This window comes from Hemiscyllium ocellatum, chromosome 4 (genome assembly GCF_020745735.1).
Source record: "Hemiscyllium ocellatum isolate sHemOce1 chromosome 4, sHemOce1.pat.X.cur, whole genome shotgun sequence".
Classification (NCBI taxonomy): Eukaryota; Metazoa; Chordata; class Chondrichthyes; order Orectolobiformes; family Hemiscylliidae; genus Hemiscyllium; species Hemiscyllium ocellatum.
In genome coordinates, this window is record NC_083404.1 from 67,889,452 (window position 1) to 67,904,352 (window position 14,901).

The 14,901-nt window shown below is 40.0% G+C and overlaps 1 protein-coding gene across 1 annotated transcript in view; it reads left to right on the forward strand.

Annotated features, from left to right (window-relative positions):
* Positions 1 to 14,901, forward strand: part of rims2a (regulating synaptic membrane exocytosis 2a) — an 839,749-nt gene that overhangs the window by 154,365 nt on the left and 670,483 nt on the right. The window contains exon 5 of the mRNA XM_060824314.1: positions 6,506 to 6,509. Coding sequence (XP_060680297.1) covers positions 6,506 to 6,509 — 4 coding nt within the window. The remainder of the gene's footprint in view (positions 1 to 6,505; positions 6,510 to 14,901) is intronic.

The following is a 14,901-nucleotide window of genomic DNA, read 5'->3' on the forward strand; positions in this document are numbered from 1 at the left end:
CCTGAGGGACAGGACCTGGTTTACAGCATCTGAAGTTGTGAGCAGTTGGGGTTTAGATATGCAACCAGATTGGAAGGTTCTGTTAGCAGGAGATAATTTAATCTCTTCTGTGATGCGCTTCCACAGAAAAATGGCATCCACTGTCCCATTCCATAATGAATAAAGTGAAGAGTGGACGATCACAAAGGAAAAGATTCTCCAAGCCATGGTGGACAGAGCAATATGAACATTGCTTGATAAAGCACTTTGCCTGAAATTGGGAAATTCTGTTCCATAGACTGGTTATATTTGTAATGTGATACGAAGCTATTTGTGGTGCCCTTTCCTCAATGATTATTTATTCTAGAAATTGGATTGCACCTGAATCATTTTGCTTATGCTTAATGAGGTTACAATGGGTTAACACCAATGTACCTGTTACCTGCTCAGTATAGTAAATTCCTATTTTCATCAACTGATTTCTAATCCAGATCCTGTTGTATGGGAGTGTTGGGAACAGAGGCCTGTGTTCCTTTCCTCTATATAGCCTTATTCGGTACATGTGGAAGAAGAATCCCTGAAGACTAGGCTGTGCATAATGAGTTAGCTTGGACAATAATCCTCCAGACTCTGACAATCCTTCAAAGTAGCTTATTAGCAGAGATGATAAATATGAGACTGTGTGGGAGGGGAGCAACATAAGGGAACGATTGATTTGACTTTCATCCAATAGCATGCTATGTGTTTGTTTTAGTGAAGACCTGACGTTGGATGTTCCGGAAGACTGCACAATCTATTTCCTGTCCTTCCAAGAGGACACATGGAGGTGAACCACAATGACAGGAGTAATATTTTTAGAATAAATGATGATGGTTTCAACTATATCTTTAATAAGCATTTTTAAAATTACATGGCCTAGATGTTCTGACATTGCAAGATTTGTTGTATTTTGACTTTAATAAACATATACTGAGCCCTCCAGATATTCAGTCATTCATTTAATTATTAGAAACTTAAAAGTAAAATACTGTAACATGAACTTGTGCTTTAAACCAGGCTTAAGGGTAATTAATTTTTGAAATAATTGATTAATATTTTTCATATTGGGATTTTAAGATTACATAGATTGTCCCTTGTGCACTCTTATATTTTAAATTACAGGGTTATTCTGCTATAATGAATGCTTCATTAATGTGAATTCACTGTGAGGTGATTGACGAATTGGGGTCACGGTTTCTAAAGCACGAATTTCTAAAATGTGTGTTGATTGTAACATGATTACATCGCCAATACTTTAAATGCTATTTCTAAAGAGTGATTTTTATATAATGTGCAGTTGCACAAGAACTCAATTGTTGCGTTATAGAAGATCTACCTGTACTATAGTTCATAGTGTAAGCTGACCTCTGCTTTTGAAGGCCAAAACATATATTTTGTCGGGTGCTTGGCATAGAATTCGGCCACACATTTTTCAGTTAATAAGTGTGGAAGGTCTCAATTTTTCAGCTCAGAAATGCATGCTTAAGGTTGTGCTTACCTTCTGGATATTTTCTAATCAACTTGTTCAGATATGCTATTACAGACCTCTGGAAAGATGAGACTTGACCCAGACATCCCCGTTCAGAGATAGGGATTCTACTATTGTGTTATAAGAACTCTTTTATATCTGCCTTGAAAGTTGGCAAAAGCAAGTGATGGCAATCATGTTGTGTGGGAATCTAAGACACACAAGATATACTGCACATGGTGACTGACGAACAAAATTTTTCTTACATATCAAAATGGTGATCACCCACTCCAGTACGGATGGTATTTCATATTTTGTATATAACTCAACCTCAATCTTGGTAGCCTAGAGGTTCAACTGACATGCTATGTTGTATAGTAGTTCTGTATTTTGGATGTGAGCTTTCTGATGTGTGTTTTGCAGCTCATAGCTTGCCAACATACTTTGATTCAGGCCTTGAGTTTTCATAATCAATTGTGCCAGTTCCTAAGGGTATCTGTGCAATTAAGGCCTTACGTTACCCATTAAGGGGGATTATAGCTTCGTAAATGTTATTAATGGCCCATCTAGTGTCATTAGTATTCAACTTTCCATCTTACCAATTGCTGTAACAATCTCAATGTCAAAATGTCCTGATGAATGGAGTCAAAATGAATGCAATCTTTTTTTAAATTCAAAATTAATGATTTTTTAAAATTCAAGATTACTTTAAGTTCAAATGTTAAGTGACTCAGTCATAACACTGTTGTCAGTGATTGATAAAGGTGATTTGAAGCCCAATTTTTGACTTGGGAGTGACTAATCTAGACTGATGCTTCAGAAGTATCACATTATTGGATTGACTGGGGACAAGAGCACATATTTCTTGGAGATGGGTGAACATTAAAAATCACAGTTTTAAGAAGAGCAAGACATTCTGTTGACGTCCTAGCCAACTTTCTTCCTTCAGCAACATTGCCAAGTAAATTTATTGGCCATTCATCTCAATGCTGTTTGTGAAGACTGTTCACTAGCAATAATCACTACACTTCAAACTGGTGATTGAGACAGTTTTCTAATGGGATAAGGAACAACATGTAAGTCTTTATTTGTGGCTTTTTAACCTATTGAATTGGCAAGGGAGAGTTCAAATTGGGTAATGGATAACATGATTTTTAATGGCTACATAAGCAGTAGGGTCCCAAAATAGCCTACCAAATCCATATCAGCACTTGTGATGGAATGTGCACACTTATAATATAGCGATATACAGCACGGAGGCAGATCCTTTGGTCCAACTCATCCATGCCAACCAGATATTTTCGTTAATCTAGTCTCATCTGTCAGCATTTAACCCATGTCCCTCTAAAGCTCTCCTATTCATATACCCATCCATGTGCCTTTTAAATATTGTAATTGCACCTGCCTCCACCACAACTCATGCACCACCCTCGACTTGTAAAAGTTGTTCCTTGGTCCCTTTTAAACTTTTCCCCTCTAATCTTAAACCTAAGTCCTCCAGCTTTGGACTCTCCTACCTTGGGGAAAAAACCTTGGCTACTGAACCTATGCATGCCTCTAATGATTTAATAAAGCTCTACAAGGTCACCCCTCAGCCTCCACCGCATCAGGTAAAGTAGGCCTAGCCTATTCAGCCTGTCCCTATAGCTCAATCCTGGCAACGTCTTGAACATGCTAACTCCAGGAAGATCAACATAGAAACACTTCTAAACATTTTCATTAGAAACTCAAGTCAGACTGACTTGAAACCCCTTCCGTGATTTGTATTTGGATTTGCATGAATGTAGTTCCTTCCAATAGTCAGTCCTGACATTCAGTTAAGACACAATTACAAGCTACAAGAGGACACTGTCCATAATTTGAATGCAGATGCTATGTTAAAACTAAACATGAAGGTTACGTCCTTATCCCTTTAAAGAGCAGAAATCAATGCCTAAACAGCAGAAAGAAAAATAAGAGCACAATGGTATAGTGAGTTCGAGTTTTTTTTTATCGTGAGTGTTGCTAACTGAATACGCTTGAAAAGCTGAAGGAGGTATAAATTCATGACTCAACTGTGCCAAAATTCAACCTTTAAAAAAAAAAGAAAAAGCAAGTGCTGTTTCACCTCATGAACTTTGTTATCTTTATGAACTGTCTGTGGAAGGACAGTTTTCTAATGGGATAAGACAACATGTAAGTAAGTCTTTATTTGAGGCTTTTTAACCTATTGAATTGGCAAGGGAGAGTTCAAATTGGCTAATGGATAACCTGATTTTCGATGGCTACATAAGCAAAGAAGTTAAAGAAGTTGACTCTAGATACTGATACAGTAGCTTGAAAAGATATCTGGCAGGCTTTTAGATCAGATGGATTTCTGCTTCTATGCATCTTTCATCAGTTGACAAGCTACCAATTTTAACCACCATGAAAGAAGCATCTTACCCACATAGCAATGAGTTGCACAGTGGCAGAGAACTAGAGACAGGCAAAATCTTCACTCATTGTGTAGACCTCACTTGGAAGATCATGAATCTTTGGAATTCTCCACCCAGAGGGTTGTGGAAGCGCAATCATTGATTATGCTCAAAGCAGAAATTGATAGTTTTCTAGTTACTAATGACATCAAGGGATAGCATGGAAATTGAGGTAGATAATTAAACATGGCCTAAAATGGCAGAACATGCTTGAGGGACTGAATGGCTTATTCCGGCTCCCCTGTTTCTGTGCAAGAAGTAATTAACGTGAGATTATTGTGCATTAGCAGTATGTAGAGGAGGGAGATGATTTGTTTTGACATTGATTTTGATTGCAGGCAATAATTGTTAGATTTTAGGACTGCAGTAATTCAGCTGCCTACTGTAATATGATGACATGAATAACTTCTCTCCAGGACTGTAGGAACAAATGGCATAAATATTGGGATACGGACTTATATCCATCAAACTTATTTTTCCATCCAGCTAGGCTATGCCTAATCTTTTGCATCAACACCTGTATCTTACATAATACTCTTAGCTCTTCATTATCTTCATATCCAAAATCCTACTGACCTCAGCCTTGAATACACTCTGTGTTCAAGTATCCACAAATTAAAAGTTTCTGATGCTGGACTATGTGCGTCAACCTTCTGATTAATTTCAGGCAGTCTTTGGGTTGTGATCAGGTTCCGTTCAGTGTAAAACAGCCATTGGTAAGTGCAGAAAATGTTCTTGTTCTTGTGTCAGGTCTTTAAAAACAAATCCATGTATGGGATCACAATTAGTAAAAACATTTGTGAGTCAGGCATTCGTAAATTAAGGACCTCCTACACAAGAGTGTCACAATGGCTCAGTGATTAGCACTGCTGCATCATAATGCCAGGGATCCCAGTTTGATTCCAGCATTGGGTAGCTGTTTGTGTGGAGTATGTACATCCTATGTCTGCGTGGGTTTTCTCCGCCTGCTCCGCTTTCCTCCCACAACCTAAAGATGTTCAGATTTATGAGGGTTGGTCATGGTACATTGTTTGTAGTGCCCAAGAATGTGCAGGCTAGGTGGGTTAGCCATGGTAAATATGGGAGTAGGGGGCGAGATTTGAGTGGGTTCTCTTCAAAGGGTTAGAATGGAGTTGCTGGGCCATCTAGCCTCTTTCCGCACTGTAGAACATAGAACATAGAAAAATACAGGCCCTTCGGCCCTTGATGTTGTGCTGATCTAAGCCCACCTAACCTACACTAGCCCACTATCCTCCATATGTCTATCCAATGCCCGTTTAAATGCCCATAAAGAGGGAGAGTCCACCACTGCTACTGGCAGGGCATTCCATGAACTCATGACTCGCTGAGTAAAGAATCTACCCCTAACATCTGTCCTATACCTACCTCCCCTTAATTTAAAGCTATGCCCCCTCGTAATAGCTGACTCCATATGTGGAAAAAGGTTCTCATGGTCAACCCTATCTAAACCCCTAATCATCTGTAGGGACTCATGATTCTGTGAAGTCATGGAGAAACTAGTCTGGCACATGAAAATAGTGGGGGTAAGGGAAGCTACATTTTAGTGGGGAGGGGATGCTGAAGGCTTAGTCCTTGCTTGCTACAATCTGCCAACCTGCAAGTGTTCCATTTATTCAAATTCTGCTTTCTGTCCATGAGCTCAATCCATCCTAATACATTACCTCCAAACCCAAAAATCCTCATTTCATGTTATAATCTTCTGTCTGGCCTTTTATAAGATGCTTTCCTTTCAAAATCTAAATATGGCGCATTGACATTCTCAAAAACTAATAGATTTGTTAAGCACGATTTCTCCTCTATCAATCTGTGTTGAATCTGCACAACCATATGATGAATTTCAAGTGCCTGATTGCAATGCCTCTAATAGTAACGGTAAGTTATTATAGTGGTGACATAGCCGGACAAATAATCAAAAGACCAAGTCCACTGCTCACAAACATGAGTTCAAATCTAATCATGCCATTTTGGGGAGCTTAAGAAAAAGGTAGTCTCCCTAATGATAGCATGAAATGACATGATTGTGAAAACTCTGTTTTCTAATTCTCTCTCATGGATGAACTGGCCTAGAAAACTACACAGTCACATAATCTTGCAATAGAAATGTTGAACCTCCAGGTAGAACTCATGACATTAGAAATAATAAGTCACACTCATGTGTAGAAGACCTTCCTGTGTCCTCTAAACCTACAAGTACTTATGCCAAAATTGGGAGAGTTTTCATATGTAATGATGCCTACCAAATTCTTTGAGGATGTTTAAACTAGAATTGACAAATGGGCAAGCACTAGATTTAGTGCATTTGGATTTTTAAAAGATATTCAACAATAAAAGGTGAATGCACGACATAAGAGCTCACATTATTTAGGGTTAATGCATTAGTATGAATTGAAGATTAATGAACAGACAGAAGACAGATGAGGATTAATGGGTCTTTTTTTTATCAGGCTGGAATGATGTAACTAGTAGGGTGCTATAAAGACCAGACCAAGGGCTCAATTATTTATTATCTGTAGAAATGATTTGGAGGAAGGACAGAGTGTAGATAGGTTGAGTGAGTGGAAAATACTTTCAGCTGGTGGACTTCAGTGAAGGAAAGTGGGAGATCTCACACTTCTATAAGAGACTTCAAAAAGGCAGAGAAGTTTGGGTGTTCTTAATCTAGCAAGCCACTCAATTCAAGTGCAGTTAGGGAGATGCAATAAAAACTGGCTATGCCAGGGATACCCATACCCTGTAGCAAAAATAGAACTTCACCGAATTAAAGGAGCAGTGCTCAGAAAATTTGCGATTTTAACTAAACCTGTTGGACTGTAACCTGGTATTGTGTGATTTCTGACTTTGACAAGAAATCTAGGACAGAAGGATTTGACAAGAAATGTCTTTACCAAAGAGTGGAGAAAATGTGAAACTCCATGGTATGGGGGTAGTTTAAGTGAGTAGTACTGATACATTTAAGAAGAAGCTGGATGTGTGTATGAGCAAGAAGGGAACAGAGAATTACGGTGATAGAATTATTAAGGAAAGGTGGGAGGAAATTGGAATGGAATAGCCCATTTTTGTGGTGCATATCCTTTCTGTGTAAATAACTTGAGTAGGAGGATCCACAAACATCCTCATCCTCAATGATAGGGAAGCCAGCACATCAGAAAACAAGGCTGAAATCTAAGCATTTATAACAATTTTCAACTGGAACTGAAGATGGCGGTGAAAGTGTTATTTAGGAGGGAAGTTGTTTGGTGTCGGTGGCAGGTAGGAAAGTAGAATTGAGCAGCTCAGTCAACATAAAACAGAACAGGGTTGAGAGGCCAAATGCCAACTCCTGCTCCTAATTCATATGTTTGCATTAATTCATTATCCCACTTTCTGAGGCCCGGACTTCATTAGTTGTCAGTCTGCAGACAATTCATTCAATCCACTCCATGAAATACCACAGAATGTCCCATAAAACTTGTGCTCCAGATCTAGCCACACCCTTAGCTAAGCTATCCCAGTATGACTATAATATTGATGTCTAATCTATGATGTGGAAATTTTCTTGGGTATATCCTGTCATTCAAATAGGCCAAATCCAACCCAACCAAATTCTGTCACATTAACAAAGTAATGCAAGGTGTCATTGACACTGCTATTAAGTGGCAGTTACTCAGCAACAACCTTCTCATGATGCTAGTTTGCATTTCACCAACGTCATTCAGCTCCAGACCTTATTACAGTCTTGATGTGAACATGGAAAAAGAGCTACATCCCAAAGAGGAGTTGAAAATGACATGCTTTTAACATCAAAATGCATTTTACTGTGGCATTAAGTAATCTGCGAAAGATTGAAGTCTGTAGGAATCTAGAGAAAACTCTCTGCTGCTTTGGAATCATGTCTAGTACAACGGATAGTGATTGTGCTTGTTAGTGGCTAACAATCTCAGCACTAAACATACCTGCATGTGTCCTTTAAGATAATCACCAATGTCCTATTTTCCATAAGATCCGAAGTGGGGCTATTCACTTCGACGATTGCATGGTGTTCAGTACCATTTGTCATTCCTCAGATACTGAAGAATGCAGCAAATCTTGGATAACTTCCAAGCTTGGTTTGATGAATGTCAAGTAGCATTTACATCACACTAATGCCAAGCAATTACCATCTCCAACAAGGGAGAATCTGACAAGCTTCCCTTGAAATTCAATAGCATTATCAGCACCAAATCCCCACATTTAGTAACTTGAAACTACCATTGACCAACCATGTAGGCAAAGGACATACCTCTCCCATGCTATGTTTATTCAATATTACCATAATTATGCACTTTTTTCTTGAGACTTTTCCCTGCCCAGAGAATGTTCAGTAAGCACAAAGCTGAAAACAAAATCTCTTTATTAGGAGCTTCTGTCCTATTAAAGAAGTTTGAGGCCAATACAAATCAAACAACCTACGCTGAAAACTGTGTACCCATTTTGGCAGCTGTGACAAATTCCATACAGCAGCTGAGACAATCCGTAGCATAATACAGTTATCGACATTCTAAATCAAATAGCATACAATATTTTTAAAAAGCTGAAACTCCCTTTCTTAAAAATCTTCAAAATGTATCTTGAATCTTTGCCAAAAACCTCTTCATTGTGCTATACGTTACTTGTGCAGGAAATTGTATTGAAGTCTGTTCACTGGATTTGCTCGTGTATTTTGTATAGTTGAACAGACTAACAAAAAAGGTTTAAAAGCTGACCTTCATCTACCTTAAGTGCAAAGAGAACAGTATCCAAGAAGCTCAATGCCCCCAAGACACAGTAACCATTTGAACACCACCAAATCCAGCATCTTGAACATTCAATCTCTTCAGAATAATCTCCACAATCTCCATCATCAAAACCAGCATGTAATGGTAGTGACTAAATGCAGTGACTTGCCAAAGGTCTTTCAATAGCAACTTCAAAACTTTTAACCTCTCCCAGCTTGAAGGGCAAAGGCACCAGACATGTGGGCCAGAACCAACCATCAGTGGGTTCTCCTCCAAGCTCTCTACCATTCTGACTTTTTAGTGTTGCTGTGCAAGGTTGGTGCTGGGCTTCTTGATGTTTCTCAGCAGGATTTCTGACAGGTTTTCTCGTGAATCAAGCATTTAATTGGGTGTGTACCACCTAATGCATCTGAATTACTTGCAAAGGTGCTATTAGGTGACCTCTGCCTTTACCTCTGCCATTCTTTCCCTTTATTGGCTGACACAAAAATTGGTGGGAGCATGAGGTAAGGATGACACGGAGTCTGCAGAGAGATATAAGTAGGTTAATTGAGTAGATAAAAGCTTGGCAGATGGAATACAATTCATCAAAATTAAACTTCATCTGCTGTTTCTCAGTCCATTAGCCATCTGATCAAAATTCCATTGTAATCTGAGGTAACCTTCTTTGCTGTCCACTACACCTCCAATTTTGGTGTCACCAGCAAACTTACTAACTATACCTCTAATGCTCACATCCAAAACCTTTGTATAAATGACAAAAAGTAGTGGACCCAGCACTAATCCTTGTGGCATTCCACTGTTCACAGGCCTCCAGTCTGAAAAACAACCCTCCACCACCACCCTCTGTTTTCTACCTTTGAGCCAGTCCTGTATCCAAATGGCTGGGTCATCCTGTATTCCATGAGATCTAACCTTGCTAACCAGTCTTCCATAGGGAACCTTGTCGAACGCCTTACTGAAGTCCATATAAATCACGTCTACTGCTCTGCCCTCATCAATCCTCTTTGTTACTTCATCAAAAAACTCAATCAAGTTTGTGAGACTTGATTTCTCAAGCATAAAGGCATACTGACATCGCTAATCAATCCTTGCCTTTCCAAATGTATGTATATGCTGTCCCTCAGGATTCCCTCCACAACTTGCCCACCACCGACGTCAGGCTCACTGGTCTATAGTTCCCTGGCTTGTCCTTACCACCCTTCATAAACAGTGGCACCACGTTAGCCAATCTCCAGTCTTCCAGCACCTCACCTGTGACTATCAATGATACAAATACCTCAGCAAGAGACCCAACAATCACTTCCCTAGCTTTCCACAGAGTTCTAGGGTACACCTGATCAGGTCCTGGGTTTTTATCCACTTTTGTGTGTTTCAAGATGTCAAGCACTTCCTCCTCTGTAATATGGCCATTTTGCAAGATGCCACCATCTATTTCCCTACATTCTGTATCTTCCATGTCCTTTTCCACAGTAAATACTGATGCAAAATACTCATTTAGTATCTCCCCCCATCTCCTGCGGTTCCACACAAACGGTGCCTTGTTGATCTTTGAGGGGCCCTATTTTCTCTCAAGTTACGCTTTTGTCCTTAATCTATGTGTAAAACCACTTTGGATTCTCCTTAATTCTATTTGCCAAAGCTATCTCATGTCCCCTTTTTGCCCTCCTGATTTCCCTCTTAAATATACTCCTACTGCCTTTATACTCTTCTCAGGATTCACTCGATCTATCCTGTCTATACATGACATATGCTTCCTTCTTTTTCGTAACCAAGCCCTCCATTTCTTTAGTAATCCAGCATTCCCTGTACCTACCAGCCTTTCCTTTCACCCTAACGGGAATATACTTTCTCTGGATTCTCATTATCTCTTTTCTGAAGGCTTTCCGTTTTCCAGCCGTCCCTTTACCTGCGAACATCTGCACCCAATCAACTTTCAAAAGTTCTTGCCAAATACCATCAAAATTGGCCTTTCTCCAACTTAGAACTTCAACTTTTAGATCTGGTGTATCCTTTTCCATCACTATTTTAAAACGAATTATGGTCACTGGCCCCAAAGTGCTCCCCCACTGACATCTCAGTCACCTGCCCTGCCTTATTTCCCAAGAATACGTCAAGCTTTGCACCTTCCCTAGTAAGTACATCCACATACTGAATCAGAAAATGTTCTTGTACACACTTAACAAATTCCTGTCCATCTAAACCCTCAACACGATGGCAGTCCCAGCCTATGCTTGGAAAGTTAAAATCCTCTACTGTAACCACCCTATTATTCTTGGATAATTGAAATATCCGAACAAATTTGTTTCTCAATTTCCCTCTGACTATTAGGGGGTTTATAATACAATCTCAATAAGGTGATCCTCCCTTGGATGTAATTCCGAGAATATCCTCCCTAAGTACAGCTGTAATGCTATCCCTTATCAAAAACACCACTCCCCCTCCTCTCTTGCCTCCCTTTCTGTCCTTCCTGTAGCATTTGTATCCTGGACCGTTAAGCTGCCAGTCCTGTCCATTCCTGAGCCATGTTTCCGTAATTGCTATGATATCCCAGTCCCAAGTTCCTAACCATGCCCTGCATTCATCTACCTTCCCTGTTAGGCCTTTTGCATTGAAATAAATGCAGTTTAATTTATCAGTCCTACCTCGTTCTCTGCTTTGTCCCCGCCTGCCCTGATTGTTTGATTCACCTATGTTCTCAACTGTAGCAGTCTCGGATTGAAATCTTTCCTCACTATCTATCTGGGCCCCACCACCCATCTTACTAGTTTAAATCCTCCCGAGCAGCTCTTGCAAATCTCCCTGCCAGTAATTTAGTTCCCTTCCAATTTAGGTGCAATCCTTCTCGTACAGGTCACTTGTACCCCAAAACAGCTTCCAATGATCCAAAAATGTGAATCTTTCTCCTGTACACCAGCTCCTCAGTCATGCATTCATCTGGTCTATCCTCCTATTCCTGCTCTCTCAAGCTCATAGTACCGGCCGTAATCCAAATATGGATGAGAACGCTCGAGGACCTCCTTTTTAAATTCTTGCTTAACTCTCTGTAATCTCCCTTCAGAATCTCAACCTTTTCCCTTCCTATGTCATTGGTTCCAATGTGTACAATGACCTCCTACTGGCCCTGTCCCCCTTGAGAACATTCTGCACCCTCTCTGAGACATCCTTGATCCTGGCACTAGGGAAGCAACACACCTTTTTGATTTTTTGCTGCTGGCCACAGAAATATCTGTCTGTACCTCGGACTAGAGAGTCTCCCTAACACAATTGATTGCTTGGACTCGATGGACATCTCATTATGTTAGAGCCAGTCTCAATACCAGAAACCTAGCTGTTCGTGCTCTGTTCCCCTGAGAATCCCTCACCCCTTACATTTTCAAAAACAGCATACTTGTTTGAAATGGGGATAGCCACAGAAGACTCTTGCACTACCTGCCTACCTCTCTTACCTATCTGGAGTTAACCCATCTATGTGACTGTATCTGAGACTCCCCTCCCCCCCCCCCCCCCCCCCCTTCCTATAACTGCCATCCAGCACTTCCTCTTGCTCTTATAAATTCGTCATTGCCTCTAACTGCCTCTCCAACTGATCCATTCGATCTGATGGGATTGGAAACCAAAGAAATTTATTGCAGATATAATCCTCAGTAACCTGTAAACTCTCCCTAAACTCCCACATCCAACAAGAACAGCATATCAGTCTACTCAGGGCCATTTTTACTCTTTCAGTTTACAGACCAAGAAAATAGCACTGTCTTATTCCTCTAAAAAACATTGCTCCAGGTTAAATTAATACTCATGGCTTGTATTCTAAGTTTAATCAAGAGACATAGCTCAATAAAACATATAATCAAGAAAGAACCCATTCTAATCACCACTGCAGAACTAATTTAAGGCCGTGCTTAAAATCCACTTATCTGCTTCTGTGCTCTTACCACTCCCAGACAGGTCCCTTCGAGATCAGTTGTGAATTTCACTTTTTTAATTTTCTCAGATGCTTTCCGATGTCCAGCAATACAGGAAAAGAATAAATAAGAATTATTATCTTACACCACATGTGGATTAAAATTCAGGAAATGTTGAGGGATGATACAGGTTTCTGATCATTTATTTATGACTTACCATTAATCACTTCATAATTCCAGGGTTACATCCTCAACATTATCCCTTCGCATGTTGACCAGTATTTGCTTTTACATGGGGATTAAAAATTAAAGTTAGCTTGTCCTCCTTTAGTTCGATGCTGCTTCCTGGTGTAACAGCACATCTTTCTTTTAAGAATGTGAATGTGACTGAGTCTTTTGCATTGTGTTTGGAAATGGTGGCTGTCTTAGTTCCCAACACATATAACTTGTTTGAGTAAGATGTGTAATAGTGCTTAGTTTGTAAGAATGAGGTAAAGCATTTGAATGTTTAATATTGCTTGGAAGAAATTGCTTGACTAATGGGTGATAATGGTCAGAAAGTGTGGTGCTGCAAAAGCACAGAAGGTCAGGCAGCATCCGAGGAGCAGCAGAATTGATGTTTCTGGCATAAGTACTTCATCTCCAGTGCTCACTTTTTCCCATTGGATAATGACGGTTCAGTTACTTCACCCGTGCTGCAACTGTAGGATATGCTAATTAACAATAAACTTAATGATCTCCCCAGTTTTTATTTCATTCATAGGATGTGGGTATTGCTGAGTAGGTCAACATTTATTGCCCATCCATAACTGTCTTGGAAAAGCTGGTGGTGAACTGCTTTTTTGAACTGCAAATCTTGAGATGTTGGGCCACCTAGGAAGAGAGCTCCAGGAGTTTTGACTCTGCGACACTCCAGGAACAGTGATATATTTCCAAATCTGGATATTGTGTGATTTGGAAGAGAACTTGCAGTTGGTGGTGTTCCTTTGCATCTGCTGCCCTTGCCCTTCTAGCTGGCAGTGATCTTGGGTTTGGAAGGTGCTGTTGGAGGAACCTTGTTGAATTACTGTAGTACATCTTGAGGTCATTGAACATTTTCCTGCTCTGTATCTGTATGCTTAGATTTACCTTCCTGGTGTTGACCTCCCCTACTACTTTGTTCTTGCTGCCTCCAGGCAATCTTGGTGGAGAACTGTGTCACTCCCTGTGATTACTGGATATCTCCAGACCTAATATGACAGCACCTCCAGCCTTAACACGTTGCTCCAATACTCTTTTGCACATTTAATCACTGCTCAAAATATCTCTTGCTGCCATATAGTGCACTTACAGTTTAATAGCTCTAGGTGACCTTCAAATAATTTGTTTTAGGCAGTCCCCTGAGATTAAGGATGACTTTATTCCCTAGTAGAGTTGGTGTCATGAGGTAACAATGTCCATATAGTCTGTGACAGGTAAAGAAGGCATTTCATAGCTCATTGGGGTAGTATGCAGGGAAGTCATGCCCTACTATTCCTGGTGCCAACACAACAGTGTAAGATTTTCATAAGAAGTACTCAAAATTCTACAATATACCTACCTTTTTGAGCTATGATGACAGAAAACACAGATCACGTTTATGTGCTTAACAAGAGTCACTATTTATTGCAAATAACCATCAGCTTATGAACCGTCAACATATAATTTGACTAGTAAACGCTAAAACCTGTAATAAAACTTCCCTTACACAGACCAACATCAAAATCATGGGTGTTACGGGTGGAGGGAAAAACTGGGAAAGCAGTTAATTATCCCCTAACCACAAGATTTGCTGAGATGGTCTTTTGGCTTCTCAGGTTTTGCTTCTCCTCAATATTTCTTTTTCAGCTATTTCACTTGTTTTGCAGGAGGCTCTGACTTATTGGTTAAGAGCCACAGTATACAGCAACCGATAGGGGAAATTAACGTACTTTTTTCAGGCTTGAGGTGTGTTATATTTGCAGCAGTGAAAGAGGCTACTCCTTTTTTGGCTTGTGATAAAACATTCATACCCACAAGCTGATCAGTTGCTTGAGAGTCAGTCATACAGTTGTTGTGAGGCAGATTTCCTTTGTCATTGACAAGTGGTCACCTATTCCACAGACAAGTCAGCGAACCAAATCTCCCCATGTAGATACCCCTGGCTTAACCTGTACTCCTATCAGTACTTGAACAGTATAGGTTGTCAGTGCATTGCTTCACAAAACGTGTGAAACATGAACAACAAAACACTAGGTTTGCATACATTTGTTCTTCCTCTCCTCTTATCCAATCTTAGCTTT